Here is a 22,423-nt window from a genome sequence, read left to right as displayed (position 1 = left end):
TATGTCCCGTTATCTCTAAAGCAGGAATATAAAGAGAAGTTTGATGTTTCTGTGAGGCAGTGGGGACCGCTGACACGGACATTTGTGTTATCTGAGGGCTTTGGGACAGGAAAAAAAGCTGTGTGTCAGCTGTTCTGTAGTGATCGCTCATGCACATACTCATATATGTATGTATTACGTGTATATACAGCATAAGAATAGGCAGCAAATTCTGTCTGCCCCTTGCTTATGTGCAACACTGCAACTAAACAAATACAGAAGGTGGAGTGATGGCACCATGTCTGGGCTTGGTGTGCCTAGAGCAGTGTTGCCTCACCCCGAATACGGCCCTCAAGATGTGATACATCCTGGCTGATAGATCACACTCTTCCATACATGCACACACAAACACATGATACTTACGACTTTGATCAATTTGCCCTTCTAGAGATTCTGATGACATATATAATTGTGCCCGCACAAAAAAAGCACAAGGACCGAAAAGACCAGGACCATATCTTTCACTTAATCTGATTAAAGTGAGAGCAAAACTGTGGCCACAGTTTTCCTCACAACATGATGCCACCACCTGTGAGTGAAATCACCCTCTGGAGGTGCCTCTCCATACTGTCTTCAGGGGAAGAAGGGGCTAGATTAGGGACCTTAGTGATTAGAAAATCACTAAGTGAGATAGGACAGATAAAGATCTTGGAAGCTTTTGCAAATTTGTGTTATTCTCATTAAAAGAAGAACTAAAAACAAGATCTCAAATTACTCAGATGCAAAATTTTTTGATAAACTCTAGGCTCAGTTTGAAAAGTTTATGAACAAACCAATTTTCCAGAGATTCATTCTGAGAGATCCTTATACAGTATTGATACAAAACCAGATCTAAATCAAAAACTTCTGTGTGCTAAGATAGGGGTTTGTGGCCAGGTAAGCTGAGTTCACTGCCTTAAGTAAAAAACTACAAAGGCTGCTCTACATAACATAGAATTAAGATAACTGAATTAAACTTTATTTGTGCCACTGGTTATTTTGGTCTAAATATTTGATTATTTTTTTTTTAGTAAGAGTGTTACATTTTGTGTTTGAACACTTAACTTTCAGATTAATTACTTCAAGAGAAGTGCATATAAGACCTTACATAAACATCAGAATAAAACCACTGTGCACCAACATTAGCTATTTCAGTTTACCTGTAAAGAAAATTTATTCAACAGATGATATTAAAAAAAAAAAACAAACAAAAGAAAAGTCTGTGAGCTATAATTCTCAGAATTTGTAAAGGGCTTGAAGGATACTCCTTAGAAAGGACAACACATTTCCAGTACATTCCAAAGGTACAGCAAACTAGAAGGAGTAGCAATCTACATGGGCTTGAAACATAGTGAATGTTTGCACAGACCTCAACACAAACAACCTGAAACTGCTAAATTTCAATCTTGCCAGCATATGTTTCACAAGCTACCAAGTGCAACATGCCTGGAACTCTCTGTGGCTTCTCATCACAGCAGTAGAGTTGCATGACCTTTGGTAGTGTTCAGGAATCCTGGAAGCCATTTGGAACCCCCTGCTTGGGATATCCTTCCATGTCTCAATTTTTGAGATCTAATCTGCGAAGCTACCTCAAATTAAATGTTTTAGATCTGGGCTCACTAAGATTTTTTTTGTAACTAAATCCTCAGGAATGGATCTTATTCCTACCATGGTGTTTCTTCCCTTTGTTCTTTCAGAATTTGAAAACAAACCATTGCCCTTCAGAGAGACTTGCTTTCTGTAACACTGCTTATACAGACATCCCTCATATCATAAACAGCTGTCAGATCTGGGTCTTTGCTTCCAGGAGTGCTTTATATGGGTTTTATTTCTCAGTAGGCTTCATCAGTGATAAAGTTCTGGAACTAAAACTGTCAAATGTTGTAACAGCTACTGTACAGTTTATAAGAAACACAAGTGGACTTAATTCAAACCAGATACCCATTAGAACTCACATTTATGTTTAGTTGGCATAAGAGAGAGAGACTGTATCACCATACCATTTGATCATAATAATGAGCCTTGCCCACTATTGTGCATTCTTATCCCCTCTTTTCACACTTCCATTAGCTCCTCTCATTGAAAACCCACCATGGCTTGCAGCTCTCATGCCAGAACCTAACTTTTCAGCTCAAGTTGCAAGGATTGATGCTGGCTCCCTCATACGCTCAAGTCCCGTTCTTAGTACCAGCCAGGAATAGTAACCATCAAACGATGATACGTTTTCTCTCTTAAGTGCCAAGAGACTCAACAGCATGTCTGTGTCCTGCGAATTCTGGTATGTGCTGCCTGCAATGTCTGTTTCTATATATTCCTGCCGACTGCATGACTTCATTCAACTGTGTGATATTCCAGACAACACAACACTGCAAATAATGCTGGCACTTACCTGAGCTGCCAGTGCCTTCTGATGCACTTCTGGATGTTTTTGGCTGGCTCTGTTTGCTACTTGTTCGTACAGTGACTGAAGTAGGAACAGTGCTGCTGCTGTCTCCACGAATCGTCGAGAGATCCTGCATGCTAAAGCTCCTCAATCTTTCAGACAGGGCCCCCTGTCCCTAGTTAAACAAGCAAGCAAATAACACACATAAAAGTTAGATTCAACAGTGTATTTTATGACTTTTGTCTCCCTTGCTCATTGAAATCCATCAGGACAACAGGAAGAGACAAAATCGCCTGGTCCAGTAACCTAGAGAGGACAAAAAATGAGTTGTTGAAAGCATCATTTCCCTCTCTTTACTCTTTCTTTTGGAATGGTTCTATACACAAAGTTATTCAAACTTTTGACAACAAGCATCTCTGATTCTTCAATGCAGTCATTTGGGCTTAGGGCAGCCTTGGCCACATCTAAAGGCGCAGGATGTTGTTGTATCTTTCTGGTAGGTACTTTTCTTCACTAGGATCTGAGTCAAATAGGTGCTTGGCTTCAGAAACACGATTAAATGGTCTGCATCAAAATAACTCCCCTTTAAAGTTAATTATCTATGATGATCTCAGTCATACACAGAATTTCCAGAGCACAGAAAATTTGAAAATTTAAATAAAAAGTTATTACTAAATGCAAAGAAATATTCCAGTGCTTTTTTTTCTTGCAGCTTAAGGAAGAAATAAAGTAACACAACATTTTTCTTTCTTTTTAGACTAGTTCTCAATCAGGCAACAAACGTATTCCTCGGTGAAAAGAATGTTGCTGTTCTTTGTAAAGGATGGGTTGGTTAAAAGACATCTTTCATCAAGACTATATCCCACCAAAAAGTTGACTATAATTATACCTCTTTCTGAATTCTGTAACCTCATACTACACCACTGCCATGAAGTAAGAATGCCAGAAAATACAGTCAATACAGAACCTAGCTATCCTTCTCTGTTGGTTAAGTTAAGTGACATTCAGAATATAAATAGCATAGCTGATAAAAAGTGCATTTAGGTTTTAATATTTTGTTGGGGGGGAGGGTCTGAAAGACACTTCATAGCATTCACAGTCTTGAAAAAAATACTGAAATAAATACATAGAGCCTGATTATAAAATTATTTCTGCTAGTATAAATTAGGAAAAATTCAATGGAAGTTTCGACTGAGGTAAAATCAGAAAGATGGCACACAACAATAAATATTGCCTGTTTAACAAAACAGAGAAGGCACATCCTAGTAATTCACACACCAGTTTCATTTAGATGTGTAAAGTACATAAGTGGAAGCATAGCCTGAATGCTGCCAGAGTGCTCTAGGCTGGGGCTGGACCAGCATACGTCGTGCTCCCTTCCAGGCTGCAGATTTGAGTATCCTGCGCACAAAACCAGGGTGCAGGTGAGGGGCCAGTGGAGAGTGCTCTGGTGCTGGCCTGGCACAGAGAAAGGACTCATCCTGACCATCTATGATCAAAGGCAAGACTGCACCACTCCTTGCTAAAGCAATTTGGCAACACTACCTGTCCCCCTAGTGCACTGGCATTGATACATTGTGAAGACAATGCATTAATTTACCCGCAAGTATTGATTTACCAACATCACTTCAGAAATTTTGCATGCAGAACCATGGAAAATCACTGCTTCTACCCCATATAAATGCCTTAGCACTTTACTTTTAGGGACTGTAAGTAGACAAGGCAGCAGGTGCTTATAACTACAGCCACTGTGATGGTCTGCACTTTCTACATTGAAGAGAACTGCTAGATCAGTAGTCTCCCAACTTTTCATCCTGAAGCTTTTTATACATATATAACGAGTTCAGATTTCCTTCTCGGCTCCAGAGCATATCAGTTTAACCAAGGGCAAGCTATCCATCCTGGACTACAGCGCTTTTTTGCATCAGCAAGAAGCAAACAGCACATGACGATAAAGTCTTCAATGCTGCGTCCCTGAGCATCATCAGTAGAAGTATGCATCATCTAAGAAAAATAAAATTTAACTGTCCTTGATAGGACAGAGTCATCTGGTAGAGCTAGCCAGGAAGATGCACTGAGATTTTTTAATTAATTTTACTGAACATGTGGTTTCTTAAGATCTTTCTACGTCTGCTGTGTTTGACAGCATTTTGCTTTTCTGCAGACTGCTACAGAGAAGTGTCCACACACCTACCGTGTTCTTCTTGCAGACTTACTTTGCTCTTTTCCATTATCCTGTTCCACCTTCTGAAGTTTTTTAAATGGATGGGGCTTTTTTTTCTTGTATACCAAGACATTTTATTTTGCTGATTTTATATACTTGGCAGTGGAGTCCTAGGAGTTCTGTAAAAATCTCACCTATGCTATTGCATTCTCCAACCTGCCACAAGAGTTGATGTCTGAATTTTGGGTACTCCTGTGGCTGAGCCACTCCTGGGAGAAGTTCTCACTTCAAGTGGCATCTCAAGTTGTTCCTCTTCGGCCAGTCTAATGTACATTTATTCTGCAGTTCATGGCTCCAGCTGTTACTGGGCTGGTATACTGAAATCTCCTTGCATGGCTGGTTAGCTGGGGGTGATCTCAGCTGCCCAGAGCTCAGAGCAGCAGAGTTCTGGATGGGTTTTGTAGCTTGCACTGAATTCCTGCACCACCATCCTATTCTCAGTAGCTGATTTAAAGCTAACACAGGACACCCTACCCTGCAGCCTGACTACAACAGATAGACCCCTAGCGAGAGCAATCAGACGACTAAACAGTATTTTGCTGTTGCAGAATGCCTGGACCAGCAAAGCTGGAGGGTTAGCAATCGACAAGCTGCTGTAACCTGAGTCCTGTATTGCTCCCACACCACCAGCTCAAGTGTCAGCAGTGCTCAAGCTTTTAACCTCCTCCCAGCAGCTCTGCTCAGCAGCTAACCCAAATACCATTTCATTCCACCAAGCGATTTATGTATGCGGACATGAGTCAGATTAGAGACAAGATTCATGTGTCAGACCAACCTGGCAGGGATGATGACACTAATGCGCCCTTTTGCATTGAAAATGAAGATGATATGTTAATATTCTTGCATTGCAACTTGTGATAAAGTGGCATATAATGATCAAAGGCCTCAGAGAAAGCTATAAAACAAGGGCCTGGTATGTGCTTGTCATCTTGTGGGTCTGTAACATCAGCATATAATACACAACCACAGCCTTAAACAGCCACAGCAGCTCTGCTAAAACAACTTTGATTTTCTCCAGGAAAGAAATTTTAAAATTGCCTTTTCTTGATTTTTGCTTTAATTTAACCTGAATTTATAACAGCAAAGATAAAGGTTGCTTATCACATAGATAACAGCAAAATATTACTGTTCCTACCATTCCAGCAGTTTGCCCAAACCTCAGAAATGGCAGGAATAGCAAAGGCTTAGGCCAAGTGAGGAAACTGAACACGCGGGAAAGCCTGCTGACTTCCCTCCCATTTACTTTCCTTCAAAGTTTTGCACCTTCAGTCTGTGTAGAGATAGACTTGATGAAATTGCTCGTAGGATACAACATAACACAATTCTTTCCCAGTTGCCACATTTCTACCTGACCCCCAAATAGAAACATGACAGAAAGTGTGATGATAATCAAAGATGATTACAACAGAATCAGGATGGTTTCAGAGTAAAATGGCAAATATTGCTACCAACCTTAATTTCCCTGTCAGATAAGCAGCTGCTGTATATGAAATTACAAACATTTGCAAAGCCAGCACTGTGAGGGTCTGCACTGCTGTAGCTATCTGTTTTAGCAATAAAGATTTTATCCAGCTGTAATGCTTATTATTCCACAATAAGACTTATCACATATTAACAAAAGAAAAAACAAGTTAATAGCTTTATTTCACAACAGAATATATTTAGCACAGCACACATCTTGGGCAGTGTTTGGTTGAAACAGTTATATGGAAGATGAAGAGCAGCTGTTTCGGGGATAGTTGTTTACTGTCTTGGCCGTGAGCACACAGATGCTCTTCCAACTGCTACAGACATGGGAGATGTCCCAGGAATTTCAGCACAGTGTGTGTCTGCACAGAGAGAAGATCCAGGTCCCGAAGCTATCTATGTCCACGCTGCAGGCCAGAGGCATGTTTGCAGCATGTCCACACAGATCTGGGCTAGTTTTATCCTAGAGAATGTGACAGCAGTAATATCATGACAGTAGCTGGGGTGATATTTGACTGTGTCAACAGCAAAACAGCATTATGTTATTATACAAGCTTTTGAAAATGGGGACTGGGAGGGCTGTGGGACTATGGATGACATCACCTCTCCCTCTCCCATCACTGAACACCAAGTGACCTGTCAGGATGATTGTGCTGGCGGCGTGGGACCTGTATTTTGGGGACTTCATCCCCTGGTAGAGGACACAAGCATTAAGTGGTGCTGGAAGACTGCACCTTACTCTCCCTAGGCACAAGACTACCTGCCCAGACTTGATTTCTACCTCATCCAGCTTCTCCTAGGACACAGACTGTCCCCATAAGCATAGCACTTCTGATCCCGTAGACAGTGGTTTCACTAGATGGTGAGGTTTCGGTGGCAGCAACTAGGAGCAGCTGTCTCTCTGTTCCCTGCTCCCAAATTCATCTGATCTTGCCTGTAGGAAAGTTCACCACATAGGTGAAGGTATGGCACAAGCTGAAAGCAGACTTCTTCAGGTACCTTCCTCTAAACGTTGCAGACATTGTCATCTCCAGAAATGAACATAACCGTGGGCCCAGAGCACAAACACTGATGCAACCAGTATTTGCTTGGAAGGATCAAATCTTTCCAAAACCTGAAGTCAGTATTGTGACAGGCACTGTCACAAAGGCATTCCTTCAGAAATAGCTGGAATATCTGGAATTGTCTTACTTTACCTCTCTATAATTAATCTCTGCATTCACATTTGAAGTAAAACTTTCTAGAGGGTAATGATTCAGGAGTCTGGAAAAACTGGGTCTACATCCAATCGAATTATTCATTAAAAATACTCCACATATGTAGGTAGCTTTACATAGGGTCTGGGTAAAAAAAAAAACTAGGAACATAATGTAAAAATCTGCAATTTATATAACAGTTCCACTAAATAGGATCTGAATATAAACAAATAACAGTGTCTAGATTTTCTCATACCTTCAGTCTGACAATCCAAAATAATTCTGTAGACATTATTCAGGCTTCAAAACATGTCTAATATGTACAAACCCCATTTTACAGCTGTAGAAACTATAACACAGCATGGTGAAGTGACATAAATCAGGAACCAATAAACGTCAAGTCATAAAAGAGAAGCTTTTAATATGATCAGCGTTAATACAGGATGGCATCTTCTGGCCTTATGCATCCTAAGATCAGTAGTTAAAGGCCAGGCAAGAGAACATTAAGTCACGCTCACCACACTTCTAGCACAATACTAAACCTGTTAATGTTCTCCTATCTTTTTGCTGTAACTTTAGTTAGCAGCTCCCCTCCACGCTAGCAGACATGTCTGCATGCATGTTACAGCCTCCATCCTTCAGATACTCACTACAAGGTGTAGTGCATGTTCCTAGGATGTCAGTTATCACTATGGTGTCCACAGGACTTCCCCAACCACACCTATCAGAAAGTGCTTGCAGAAGTGCATCTTCACTCCTGAGCCAAGCCCCGGCCTCACTAGCTCAACTGCAACCCCAACCACCCTAATGGGATTACAGCAGTGGGAGAGAGGCTCCCTTTACCCCCTTTACCCGTTAGCGAGAAAACAACAGCAAACACAGCAGCTTGGCTAATGCAGTAGCAACAACCTGAGTTAAGTGGGTTTTCCACATACAAAGCTCCCTGCCTGGTTGCTGGAGTCTCTCTGATTGCCAGAGGAGGACTTGGAAGGCATTCTGCTGATGAGATCAAAGACAGGCTTTTAAAGCTCAGCACGCAGGATCTACCCACTGGAAATAGAGCAGACAGCGTCTGGCCTCAGCCCAATCTCAGCTGAAAACAGTTCAAACTAGTCTAATGTAGAGGCAGATGTTAGTTAGGCATTAGTATAAGCACTCAGCAGATTACCTGCCGTTTTTCCTGGTCCAAATACAAGTGTAAATGAAGTAGCTGAGAGACCTAGCAAGGGAAAAAAGAGAGCCATTGTGGCAACGCACATAAAAGCTTTGCAAATAAGATCTATGTGAAGCATAAGTAATTGAGGCAAGACACTAGCACCATGTGCAGGGACTCACACACACATAAAAAGCAGGGACACCCACCTGTGGGCTACACCTTTGAACGTAGGTTGTCCCTTCCTCAGCTTTCCCAGAGAGGTGGGGAAACCACTCCATAACCCCAGCTGACAGGGTGTTACCTAGCAAGTGTGTTTAAAGAGTACAGCAAATTATAAACACAACAGGCTGCCATTCCACTCCTTGCACTTGACCGATGCTCCCCACTGGAGAAACCCCCAGTGTCTGGCCACCTCGGTAATCCACTTAAGATCATTAAGAACAGAGTGCATTTATGACTAATTTAGGCACAGGATTAGGTGGGGGACACGTGGCAGTCATTTAGGACTGACCTCCTGGTGACTGACAGGTCTTCTGAGAAGTAGAGTAACACTGGGGAATTACTCATGGCAACGAGCGGGTGTTTGCACGCAGGTGCATTATCACGCCTGGCTGCAGGCAGGCCCTGCTAAGAGCAAAAACATTTGCTTTGTGCTTTGAGCACAGGCCTCAGTGAAGGAGGAAACTGCTTCTGCCACCACATGAACACAAATATCCTAAAAGCAATATCCTTACAGCCAGGGCCTGCGTGCCATGCCTAGCCTGAAACAGCCACCCAGTTTGGAGGTGTCAGACAGTATTAAAGACTCAAAGGGAAACCAGCTGACGTTAATGTTGATGGTGGAAACTTAATTTCATCCACCCTTTTTGTTTGTGCAGTTCATTTCCTCTCCTGGGAACTGTTTGTTATTGTCTCTCCCAGCCTAGTCTCTCTGTATAAATTTATTGTTTGGTTCTGCTGCCTTGTGCATTCACTGGCTATTGTCTGCTTCTTGGAGACACCAATGAAAGAGCCAACAAGAGAGATAAACTAGAAACAGCTACCTGGATGGTAGCTCAAACAGCACTGGGTTTTTCATGATTTGGGAAAAACAGATTCTCAAAGACTTAAGAATGAAAGATACATCACGCCATGACAGAACAGTTCACAAAATACTGTGATCAGTGGCACTCTATCATATGGTTTAAGAAAGCCATTTGTTGTTCCTTTTTATTGATGTAACATAGCTCAGCCGTGAGATCTTTGATTTTGGATCCCGAATGGAAATCCTTTAAAGGAAGCTACTTTCAAAAGTAGCATGCTCAGTCAGCCCTTCTGAGACAACGCTAATGGGTCCCCGAAGGTTTCTCAAACTGTGTACTCTAAATCACTTCTGACTTCTGCAGCTCTTGATCATGTTACAGACCAGGGCACACAATGTGGCCGTTACAGATATGGTAGCTAGCAGATTGGTCAGAACTGCCCTCCGATACATTTCGTACATGAAGAAACACTCTCCTGTCAAGCAGTGGGATCTAATAATTACAAAGAGGCTTTATCCAGCATCTTAAAGGAAAGGATGCTCCCCACCCTCTGCTTCCCTCTTTCCCAATTAAGTAAAAGTGCAGTTCTCCACTGTCGTGTCACAAAAGGTAATGTCTCTCCCATAAAAGTTTTTGCTCCAAACTCCCACAGAAACTAGGTCTCAATTCTCATGGAAAATCAGGGATCTAAATATTGACTTTCAGGCAGTTGCACCGGCTATACCAGCCAGATACTAGAAATAAATGAAAAGATGCTGTTTGATTACAGAGGATAAAATTTAAATCATCACTAGCACTTCCCTTCAAGTGCCTGGCTTTAAAAATGAGCAAATGCACTGGGAAACTTCCCAATAAATTTATTGCGCTAAGGGACCTTCAAGTAGGGGAGCTGCAACCCCCCAGGGGATGGGTGAGACCAAAGGTGAAAATGGAAGTGACAATGCCAGACCAGACTGGTGGTGGCAAGCTAAAGCAGTTTGGAAACCGCTGACACTGCACTCCTGAGAGTTAGAGGTGGATGCACATACTGAAACCCTCCTGACTTTGTCTGCATGCCTGGTCCTTTTAACCGATAACCAGAGTGATTGCTAGCTCTGGCAGCACCGCAAGCCATGTTTCTCCATGCATGAAAGGCTCCTGGACTGTTTCTCAGACTTATTAGGCACAAACAGGCTTTTCATCAACACCAATCATGCATGCCTGCTCCCTCCACCTCATTTATCATCTCCTGCCAAGACACTGCACCCACTGCCAGCAACACGCTGTGCCCCACTCCCCTTCTTAAAGGCAGGCTGTACCAAGGGGCACGCAATGGGCCATAGCACCAGCTGCTGTGCAAATAGTCCCTGCCCTACAGACGGGAGGGTAGAAGGACAGAGGAAGGTACGTTATCAGAAACCTCTGGGTTATGATGATCTGTTGGCTGTGAGATGTTTTCTGCAGCTCTCCTTTGAAGAACAAAGTTGAGGCTGCAGCTCCGGAATGGGAAAGTGGTTGGGAGCAGGATTTGTCTTGAGGTTAGGGAAAGATGTTGGCCTGTTTGGCAGAATTGGTTTGTTCAGGGTGAGGAATAAGGATACATGCAAACAGGATCTGGGAAACTCTGATGATGGGCAGGTCATAGAGACAGAGGAGGCAATGGCAGGGCTGGGCAGCATCTTGAGAAGGCAAGCAGGGAGAAGAGTTGGGGATTGGGGACAGGGCAAGGCAGCAAGTGGTAGGAGCCTCAGGGTGACAGACAGAGCATGAAAAAGTGCTGGGAGCATGGTGACAGCAAGGGAGTACATATGAGTGTGCTGGAGAAGGCTGGTGCTGCCTCCAAACCATTGGTACCCCTCCTCACTGCAGCTACATACGTGTCCCAGCCGCTTACATTGGAAAAGCTGACTGGTGCCAAGGAAAAGCCCACTTATGTCCAGGCCTCCATCTGTCAGCTCCATTGCCTGGCCAAGGCCTTGCACCTGCCCCACTACTGGGGCTGTAACAGCCTTGCTGCTTCTTCCCTTCTGCTGTGACCCAAAAGCAGGCTCCTTTTCTGCCTCTCTTCTCCCTCGAGGTGAGCTGGAAAGAAGGTGGTGGTCAGTGCCCAGGGCTCTTTGGGAACAGGAATGGCTGAACTAGTTGGAACTAATTGAAAACACACAAAAAGCAACAGGATTTACTGCTCGGTCATCTAATCCTGCCACTTAGGACTGATCTACTTGAAGTCACAGCATGTGACAGAATGACCAAGTAATGAGGACAGGATTACAGAGTCCCAAATGAGATTATGCTCCTTGGTGGGGATGCAGGCTGCTGGTGGCAGGGAAAAGATCTGTGTTGAGCACCTAGTACGGGTAATAAGAGCAGATCTCCAATGCTCTGTCTGCTTAGAGCTTCAAAAATAGACTCTGTGGAGAGAGAAAACACCCAAGCGAGCCAGCTGGGCAGACTCAGGGTACTTGGGACACTGACAGCTCCTCAGCCTGTAAAATGAATTGGCACAGGTTTGTGCCAGTGTTAGCACAACTGTGGCTTCAAAACAAAACAGAGCAGGGGAAGGGAGCAGGAGGAAGGGGAAGGCAGACAAGCCTGCAGTTGGCTAACTAAAACTGTATGCTGTTTAAGATAGAAAGGGGAAAGGGCCAGGGGATCAGAGATAAGGAAGGCGTGGCTCTGCACAGCTAGCATCACCTCAGCATGTGGTAAACATGTAAGCAGCAGCCTGTTACACACAAATGTAATCAGCCAGCTGCATTGTGCTGCATAAATAAAAAGGTGATGGATTTAAAAAAAAAAAAGATAACAGATAAAAAGAACAAAGAGATGGGCTTTACCCAAAGATGTTAACACGAGACAAAAGAACATGATGGATCCTGTGGGTACACAAGATCAGTTACCACAGCTCAGAGAGGAAGGAGAAGACAGCTATGCACAGCGGAAGACATGTCTCCAAGTACAGGAGCCTTTGGATTTAAGCTAATTTGCTGAAAACAGGTCTGTACAGAGTATGCTTTCAGCCCAGCAGCTCAATCTGTATTTGCTACTAGAAGATACTGATCTGCAAAGCCTGAGGGTCCATTTCTTAATAAAAAAATTATCTTTTTCTCACCCATTAATCCAAGCAAAGCAGGAAATAAAACAGATCCTCACACTGACTTGCTGCTAAAAGACACATTTTCTGTGGCAGCTGCAGGAGCTCAGTGCTTCTGAATAGATGGTCATCTCTATAAGTTCCAATTCTAACATGTTCCATTTAAAGGCTGAAACCCAATGAACCTGTTCAGGGCTCACTAACCCATCAACACTCAACACTTATCACAGGGTAGCTGGATACCCTTAAACCTTGGCATTGGGAAAGCCAATATAAGCCTTAGAAATAGTATGCTCTTTCCTCTCCCCCTGGAAACTTCCCCTGAAGGACAGCACTGCAGTCTTGTGTGGCATCTGTCTCCTCAAAGTGTTTTCCAGATAATTTGCCATTTAAACTTCTCTCATGCAGAATAATCTAGCTCTGTTATACCTCCTTCTCAAGTGAGCAATTAAGGGCATTGACATACATTTAAGAGCAGCTGAAAACCTGTTTTCAGGCAAGAGAAAGCCGTTACCACCCATACCTGCTTGTATCACTCCTCTCTTTTCACAGCAGCAGGAACAGCTAAAAGGAGACACATCCACACCCGACCACTCACATCTCACATCCCGAGTACCTGAGGAACCCCAGCTCAGCACTTCTGTACTTCAACACATCAGGCTGTATATCACAGCCATTCAGCTCTCCCTGCCCGAAAGACAACAAATTCAGTGTGAGAAAGGCAAGGGACAGAAGCTGCTTTAACCATTCTTGACTATTATACCATGAAGAGTAAATGTATTAAGGTGTGGTTCCATAAGCAGCAAAGCTAATCTGCTTCCCACAACCAAGAAGGGATGATCTTGCTTTCCTCCCCTCTGGTCATACTCCTCATAATGCAGTTTCATCCCTTCCCTTGTGCTGGCTCAGGTACTCAGAGACACATTTGTGATCTCAAAAAACAGTATTCCCTTTCTTTCTCTTTCTGGATTAGCTTTCTGATAAATCAGAGATAACCTGAGGAGGTCCAAAGAGCTGGTGCACAGTAACTCACTGGGAGCAGGAGCATTATCCCATTCTGGAGGAAAGCTGTTAGATCAGCTCACCCTGTCTCTTGGATCTGCACCCTGAGGCATACAGAAGCCAGGAACTTGCTGGAGGCCACGTACTGAAGTGCTGAAGGAAGCCAGGAGGCCTATTTTTCCTCACATATTCAGGGTAATTTAAATGTCAAGGCTGAAGCAAAGACATGAAAGTCCTTGCTTTGCTCTAAAAATCAATCAATCCATCCATCCATCAACAACCTCTCAGTCTTATCAACAGATCATTTTCCCCTCCCTGAAGTAGTGTGCAGGAAAGACTCTTCTGGTCCATTCACAGGCTACAGTATCTTAAGTGTTTTCTCTCAAATTAGGCTGGCAGATGTGCCATACAACAATACCACATAAGTCACAGTGTTTCTTTTTTCCACCACTGAATGGGGAGCTTCATTAACTCACGCAAAACAATAGCTTCCTTGTACTCCGGAGACTTTTCTCCCTTCTACCCAGCTTCCCATTGCCACTAAGAGCCACATTTCAAGACAGTGAGATTCTTAAGAAAAACAAGAGAAAAGCGTAACAGTAGGAAGAAAACCTGTGGTACTGACTGCTCATTCACGTTGAAGAGCTAATGAAGACACAGTTACAGTCCTGAGATGAACAGGTTGGCACTGTGCATCTGGGCTACTGTTGAGCTTCTCATACTCAGAAGCTACCCAAACAGGAACTAGAGTTCCTTTGGGATTCACGCATAGTTTCTCACTGTGTCCTAAAAAGGGCTCTAGCACAGAGTCTGCAGCACCTTGTAAGGAGGGGCTCAGAGCAAAGGCAGTGCTGCAAAACAGGCACTCCCAGAGCCTATTTATGTCTATGGTGTGACTTCTTCAGGTTTACACAGCAGCAGCGAAAGTGTTAAGTGCCATGGAGGTGTCATACAAATGTTGTTTTGTTGGGCATATAATAGACAGCTTTGCCTTAGCTCCACATTTATCCCAGGCTTCAGTGCAGGTCTGGATTAGCTAGCAGTGCCTGGGTTAGCAGAGCCTCCCCCCTGAAGAACAGTTAGAAGAACTAAGCCAGGCCTGACTGCCTGCACCATGCTTGGCAGGAAAAAGGGAGGCAATTCTTGGTTTTTCTTTGGAATGGGATATAGCTTTTACATATTCTTGTGATCCTACATGTGCATGGCACACCCCAGGGGCTCTCCACTTCTATAACACCATGCATTCAACATGCTTTACAGACTTTATGGTATTTGGCCTCCTAGGGATGTATTATGCATTTTTACAGAAGGTAAGGCCAAGACATACTAAAATGATGTGCCTGAGGTCATATGAAAACCATTTCACAAAGGAAAATAATTTCCTCCAACTCCCATTCACATGCTTTTCCTAATACCAGTACCTACCTTACCCATATGTTTCTACTACCCTTTTGCAAAAGCATTGTATCTGACTGCATGAAAGTCGTATCTTTTGTACAAGCCTTGCCCCCAAAACACAAGGGGATAGTCACTGCACACATCTACCCTGAGCCATGATAATCCACCGCCAGAGAGGAGGACCACAAAATGCAGTTATCAAGTCCTTGCAGCTTTTACACAAACAAAGCAACAGAGATAACAGCTATTTTCTGATTTTGGCTCTAAGCCAGGAACAGAATACAGGATACACCTCCTCAAGTAAGACCATTCAACCAGTGTCTACTCATTCTCCAGAAGCGACTACTGCCACTTCCCATTCACTCTTACATAAATACGTCACCAAAGAGTTATACACCAGATATGTCATGCGTAAGCCTTGCAGACAATCTTTTAGCCTTCATGAGCTTCAAATCACATCTGCTTTCTGTCTGTACCCAAACTGTAAGTCACTAGATCCTCCAGACTTCTCAACAACTCAGCATAACAAATGAAAAAAATGGGGTGCAGATGGCTTTTCCCTTCACTGCAGAAGGTGCTGACCAAAAAAAAAAAAATTTCCCTGCTAGGGTGTTAACTTGTTCACCTAACATCAGCATCTTTCATGGAAGCATGCTCCTATTTTGACAGTGAAAATGAGGAGCACAGGCTGTGATGAACAGAATTGCTAATGCTACTGATGGAAAACACAAAATTCAATAGAGACCTGAAGCAGACCCCAGCCTTAACCCTGTATTTCCAACCTCCTATAGGTTCACTAGGCACCACACTTCCTGTCTTCATCCCAAGAGGCACCTGTGTGGCTGGTGAATGGGAAATTGGGAGGCATGATCAAAATCACCGTGAGAATCCCTACCCTCACCATCTCTCCCCCTCCTCACTGTAGCTGCTGTTGGCAATGGATGAAGATAAGATGCTAATCCTGACCCGCACCTTTACCTTTGAAGCTGCCATGACGGCTGCCGTGGCTGCGACGTTCAGCCCCCGCTTCCCAAAGTGCACAAGGGCATCATAGCTCCGGTCTTTTGCCTGGACGAGGCAGTCATCGATCTCCTGTCACAGCAGACAACAAAACAAACACACACAAAAAAAAAACACAACACAAGAAGTTCAGAGTGTTCCTAGTCTCAGATTCTCGGTAGGGCCAGGTCACCTTTCATGGAGGTAGATAGATATCCTCCATTTCCTCTACCTCAGCTGGAGAGAAGTTCACAGCCAATGTTTGCAAAGAGGAAAGGTTTGCAGGGGAACAGTAATTCCCGTTGCAGGCTTTGGGAACCCTTTATACTGCGAATGGAAGATTGGGGCCCAAAGTTCAGATACACTTGCATAGTGCAACCACCACCAATAGGTCCTGGAAGCAAGACAGATAGATCCACCTGGGCAGAATGGACCAGGAGCCATTTGCAATGTGTGGAGTCTAAAGACAAATAGATTGCCCCATTGTTAAAAAGAATCATATTATGACACCAGGCAGCTGGAGCTGTACTGCCCTGCATCCAGGACTGCTGATCTCAGAAGTATCTGAGATCTCTCTTGCCCATCACTGCAGGGGCCACCTTCAACATGCCTGTGGAACTGGTAGGTCCAGAGCTTCTGGACTTTGATGCCGCTCAATATACAGTGAAATAGTTATGAAAGTACCTGCCCTCACCCTGCCCTCCCTCAAGACACATGGGTCTGGATGATAATGGATGACAATGACTTCTAGTACTCAGCTACTGGATGTTCTGGGTTAGTAGGGACTGGAGGCTGTTCAGTGATTCCCTTCTTATTCCAAGTAGGTAAGAGGTGGCAACCCAAAATGCATGAGTACTACTTGTGAGAAGCATAAGCAGAAGTTCCCAGGAAGCAGAGAGACAGGGGATTGATTCCTACAGTCCTTCTTGGACAGGACTGAGATACAACTGTTCATGCACTGCCTGTGGCCAAACAGAGATCTTACATTTCCATAGTTGCCAACGTAGGAAACAATTATTCGTTTCTTAGTAGTCTGCATGTTGATATATGACCAATAGCTATTCTTGGCCCATGTATTCACATGAACCAAATGGATCTGCCTAACAATGTCTCATTCACAGCCACAGGAATCTTCTAGGCAGGCAAATGATCCAAGCTGTAATGAACCCCTCCCCAAAATTAGCATTAATTTCAGCAAAACATTTCTCAACCCAGAACCTAACATGCTACATGCCTTACTTAGCATGCTATACATCTCCCAGGCAGGCAAGTGCTTGCTAAGCCCATTTTATAGACTGGCTGGACTGTTTCTGTCTCATTGCTGTACAGTGTTTTAGGCAGAGCTGGGAACAAAGTTAAGGAGCCCTGGCTGCCAGCGCCTGTTTCTCTATTTGTTATATCACATCGCACTCCAGGTATATTCAGCCAGTACATGCAAAGCAGCTTAGGAGGTATTTTTATCCCACTCCCTCCCAACTTCCCAAGTGCACAAAGATGAGTTAATATGTGTGAGTGTGCTGAACAGATGGCCAGTATTTAAAAACACAACAACTACAAAGAACGAAAACACCAGCCAAAAGGAGATGATAAAATGACAGAGGACAAGAATCGGCAGCTCCCAGTCCTTCAATGAAAATGAGTGATACAAAGACTGGAATAAACATACTCTAGATCTGCTCCACCCAGAGAGGACCTGGGCACCTGTGATTACCTTTTCTTTTGAAGACAGTGTTGGATGAACAAATTTCCTGTACAGGAGGCTGGAGCCTTTTGTGTATGGAGACAGCAGCCAAGCTACAAAAGCTATTTTGAGTTCATAGTAGAATGGAAACCTAGAAGAAAAAAAGCTGTTAATATCTGCCCCCAATTTAACCACTGCCCTTAATTAGAGATGCTCAGCACAGGAAGGAACTTGCTGGTCTAGCTTAGGGTAGCTTTTGCTTACTAAAGAATCCCAAGACCAAAACACATTCACTCACCTTTGCATACATCTCAACTAGGCATGCAGGTAAATCTTTACTTGGGTATCAGGGCCATTTTTTAATGGTCTGGAAGAGACTACTGTGTGATAAAAGGAGCTTTCTATATGCAAATAGCACAGGTGCTGTATTCATAGCGTCCTCAGTCACTATGAGGGAGCAAAGAGCAAACCAGCAAATCAATATGTCATTGATATATTTATGCACTTTTCATCTCTCTGCCTTTCTGCTTTTAAGATAACACTTACCTGACTGAAACTGAAATTTAAGAAGCTTTTGTCCAAGCAACATGTATCATAAAGGTGCAGAGTCATACTGGGGCTTTCAGGTAGCACTGCAAAATATGCAGTGGACTTAACTAAGAACAGGACATGCTTTAGCTGTAACAAGCCAGGGACTTCTTGAGATTAGATTATCCTGACTCTTTTCTGGAGGACAAAGCCTAGAGCTCAAGGCTGGCCAGCCAGCAGCATCTTCATATGGTCAGACATGTTGCTGCCAGCAGTGTGACAAACCAGTACCTTTTATAGGCAGGGGCAAGCAAGAGCAGTGCAGAGACCCTGTGATAGCTGTGCACCAGCCCAGCTGGACTCAGACAGACTCCTGCTGTACTAGCACAGAACTGTCACCAAGCCAACTGGGCCATACAGCGTCCAGGTCTGACCTAATGGGCTTCTGCAATGCTCGACTCTGAGCATGGATTTTCCAGGTTGGTCTTCCACCTCACCGAGGATATCTAGAACATATTTGATTTCATAGGCTGGACACCGAGAGGCCCACATAATACATTCTCCAAAAAAACCCAAAGCTCCAGATGAACACAGTGGAGACAGATCCACATCCAAATTAGATAGAGAGACAGTAACATCTTTTATCTCCTTTCCAACAGATCTGACATGTTGCCAAGTACTCCCAAATCCTCTTTGTTTGGAGGACTCACTAGAGGAATGCAGTGCTATGCAGGAACAGGCTTTAGGTGAGGGCCATGCACTACAGTTAGATTTTCATTGTGAAGTCTACTGATCTCACTGGTTTCCCCTAGAAAGGCCTTACTAAAAAGGGCAACCAAGCAACAAACATTTCCAAACTTGAGCATCCGTATTTAAGGAACTGAATCTGATAACCGGGCATTTACGTGTTGTCGACCTGACAGACATCACCAGGAATCCTTCCACTGACATCAGAAAGCCCACATCAGTATGGACTATCACTGTCCTCCATCATACTGTAAACCCAACCTAACCAGGAACGGACCTGGCAAAACATCCCAGGAACAACCACACACACAGCAACTTACAAAGTCCTGTGCTGCAGGGCTGCTGCTGCCTGATCCCTAGTCTGTGTATTTACTGTAGGACACAGCTAGCAAATCTAGAACTATGCCTGTAGTTAAAGCTGCTGTTGTCTATGTGATGATCTCTGCAAGCATCCAACTTGGCAATCAGCTGTGCTTCTCTCTGACAGGCAGGGGACTGAGACTCCTGTAATGATTTCTCACTAATGAGATACCACTGAGCAGTTCCATCTTCTTTCTTGCTTTTCCTATGACAGCACTGAGAAAGGAAGCATGGCTCCTCCAGACAAAACACCTCTATGTACCTGAAGCTGCTAACCCCATGTTTAGGTGGCAGTGCACCTTTGTGTCCCTTTTTTCCCCTTGTAAACATTTCTATTTTCTTTCCATCTCATGCCGAAGATCCTCTCCCATCTGGTGCTCACCAGCAAAGAAAGATATCCGTGAAAGTCTCTGCTGTCGTGAAGAGCGCAAATATGATCCAGTACATCATCCATTTGACCTGGTAATCAAAAACAGTAGCTGGTTCATTTGTCCACAAGAGCCTCAAACTATCTCTTAGAGGCACAAATGCACAGAATAATTTTCACAGAAAAAAAGGTTCTTCCCCTCCCCTCTGTGTATTTAACAATTACTGTGGATTTGAAGATGCCAGAGCTCCTCCCACCTCAGCACATAACACATCAGATTTCAACAGACACCCTTGGGAAGGAAGATTGTGGCCTTTAGGACTGGTCTCATGAAAAGAGAAGCAGCCCGACTCTGTCCTTACAGAGGAAGCTCCACCAGCCAGCGGAGGACCACAGCCCTATCACAGGGCATTAAAAATCTCACTTGGCTCATCTTAATAGCAAAGATTAATACTAGGGTGTTGGCAAAACTGCAGTTAAGGCAAAATGTAATTACATAATATTTGCAGGCAGGGGAAACTAGCCAGGAAGAGATAAAGAGGTAACTGCCCATCCCATGACTCAGGGCTCAGGAGCACAATCAACTCAGCACAAATTATTGAATTAGTGTGCATCACTTGAGTGGTGGTGCCTCCTCACATCCACACCCTGAACATATTGCAGTGACAAGGGCAAGTGCATTAGCTTAAATCCCTTACTTGGGCCTTAGGTGAGAGTATTTTACTTCACATTGGTAGTGAAAGCACGTGCTGTGCTGTCACTGTGTTCAGATATAGTGGGTGGACTGTTTGATCGGTGATTTATGGACCATCTCCTTTGCGGTCAGAAAAGTCTTTGGGCCCTGTGACTTGGTCAGGGAAACTATAATATCTTGAGTATTTCAGGAATATGGGGATTTTTGTCACTGAGCACTAAATGGCATTAAAAAGCACAGATAAACTGTTCTGATGTATGCAGTATCAGTTCTTCTTGGGCTGCAAAGAAACAGTGTATTTGTTATATGCCATCAGCACTTCCAGTGATTTTTATCAAGTGATGTGGTGCACCTCTTCTGCAGCACTGTCACCGCAGAGATGATGTGAGGAATAATATCCAAACACTGGAGATGAGAGAGAAACCTTTTATTCCCCCTCAATATTTTTTTTCCCATTGTAAAACTGTAAAACCTAAAGAACAAACAGCTTTAAGAATCTGTCTTTCCAAAGGAAAGGAGATGGTAAGACAAAAGTTGTTAATTTAACTGAAATTTGTTGTCTGATCAGCTATATTTGAAAATGGAGATCCCCTAGCAACTTTGCTGGAATGTTAGAAAGCTTAAGGAAGTAAAATACATGAAAATCCATGAATTAAGAGAATTGGACTGTGTGACCTAAGGTTGGGATAATTGCAACAGAGTGAAGGAAGGCTGGAAAGAAGGCAGTACTAGAGGGATACCTACTCCAGGTACTGCTCTGGGGAAGGGAGGATGGAGATGGCAATAAATGTGGATCTCACCAGCTCTGAAATGGCCCTAACACAGTGGGGACAGTACCTGTAGTTTCCCTCCATCTCCCTGCAGGTACTGAAATTATTCCCTGAGCACCTGTCATTCAGCTATATAACTGCTCTCCTGGGATTTACATGTATATTCATATTTAGTGTTATAGCAGTAGAATGGCACTGCCAAATGCCTGAGAGCAGTATCTTCCCAGGGCAGCTTCTGCCAGACTTTTTACATAACTGCAACTCCCTCAAAGCCTCACTGCCAGCACAGTTCTCAGACATTACTGCCAGCAAAACTTTAAAACACACACCAAGATCTGCTGTGGGTGGGCTTGGATCAGCTTAAAACACCATTTATCCAAATTACTATTACCAAGCAGAATAAAAGTAAACTACAGTGATATAAGTTTTGACTAATAAATGAAAGTTTGTATTGTGTCAGGGTAAATTACTACTATTTTTTTTTTCAATCAGACCTTAATGGACACACTGCCACAACTGGTGTGTTAAACTGTAAAACAATTCTAAGCTCAAACCAGGTCTTAGATCAGCTGTTCTCACATTTGGGTCATGACTCCACATGTCTGATACAAGTTCCTCTTTTGCAATTGAATTTCCAACAGGAACTGGACCCTTCAACAAAATATTTTCCAAAAACAGACTATGGAAACGTTAAGTATCAGTGGCAGACACTGATTGGGGATGCTAGCATATGTCTTCAGCATTTCCAAGCAAAGGGTGTACAAACTTTGAGAAGCACAGCTGTGCAAGGGCTGCAAGGACATTTTGCCTTAAGTATCTGATGTGTTCTGTAATGCTTAAGATTCTCAGCATATCCAAAACCATTATCTGAAGGAGAGGACTGAGAGAAAGAAAAAAATCTCAGCAGCCACAGTGGGTCCCAGTTTGAGCTTGCACTAAGGACTTAATGGGATAGCCATCTAGGCTGTTACCCAGAGGAGAAAATGGACTTGTTATCCCTGGGATCTTGAGAGGATTGAAAGGTCAAAATCTGGAGGCTGAGCCAGGTTCAGTGAAGTTAACAGAGCTCAGGTTGTGAAAGGCACTACAAATCCTACAAGACACCAATAGCATCCAAGAGGTTTTGATTCTCACACATTTCACTTTCCCTGATGGTCCCATATGCATTTAGAAACTGCAGCCCAGGGAAGATTTTTCAGCAAAAGGACAAGACAGAAAACCCAGTTGCCAGAACTGTCTGTAAACAGGTTGCTCCACAAGGAAGGATGTTTCTGTCTGAAGATTCAGTCATCTGTGCTTCAAGTTGCCTCCTCTGATCCTTGTTTTGAATGAGCAGCT

General features: G+C 43.5%; 1 protein-coding gene across 14 annotated transcripts in view; it reads right to left on the bottom strand.

Moving 5' to 3' along the window:
* REEP1 (receptor accessory protein 1) overlaps positions 1-22,423 on the bottom strand; it is a 71,018-nt gene that overhangs the window by 20,567 nt on the left and 28,028 nt on the right. For 10 of the 14 annotated variants that reach the window (XR_005827501.1, XM_040591576.1, XM_040591610.1 and 7 more), the window contains exons 3-7: positions 19,637-19,713; positions 17,650-17,770; positions 15,918-16,031; positions 8,457-8,507; positions 2,408-2,576 (exon numbers count right to left, since the gene is read on the bottom strand). Coding sequence is in view for 13 of the 14 variants with exons in the window: in XM_040591576.1 (XP_040447510.1) it covers positions 2,408-2,576; positions 8,457-8,507; positions 15,918-16,031; positions 17,650-17,770; positions 19,637-19,713 (532 nt within the window). In the remaining variant the exon portion in view is untranslated. The other 4 variants (XM_040591602.1, XM_040591677.1, XM_040591686.1 and 1 more) reach the window with 3 other exon arrangements.

Source organism: Falco naumanni, chromosome 1, assembly GCF_017639655.2.
Source record: "Falco naumanni isolate bFalNau1 chromosome 1, bFalNau1.pat, whole genome shotgun sequence".
NCBI lineage: Eukaryota > Metazoa > Chordata > Aves > Falconiformes > Falconidae > Falco > Falco naumanni.
This window is presented reverse-complemented; position numbering and strand designations above follow the sequence as displayed.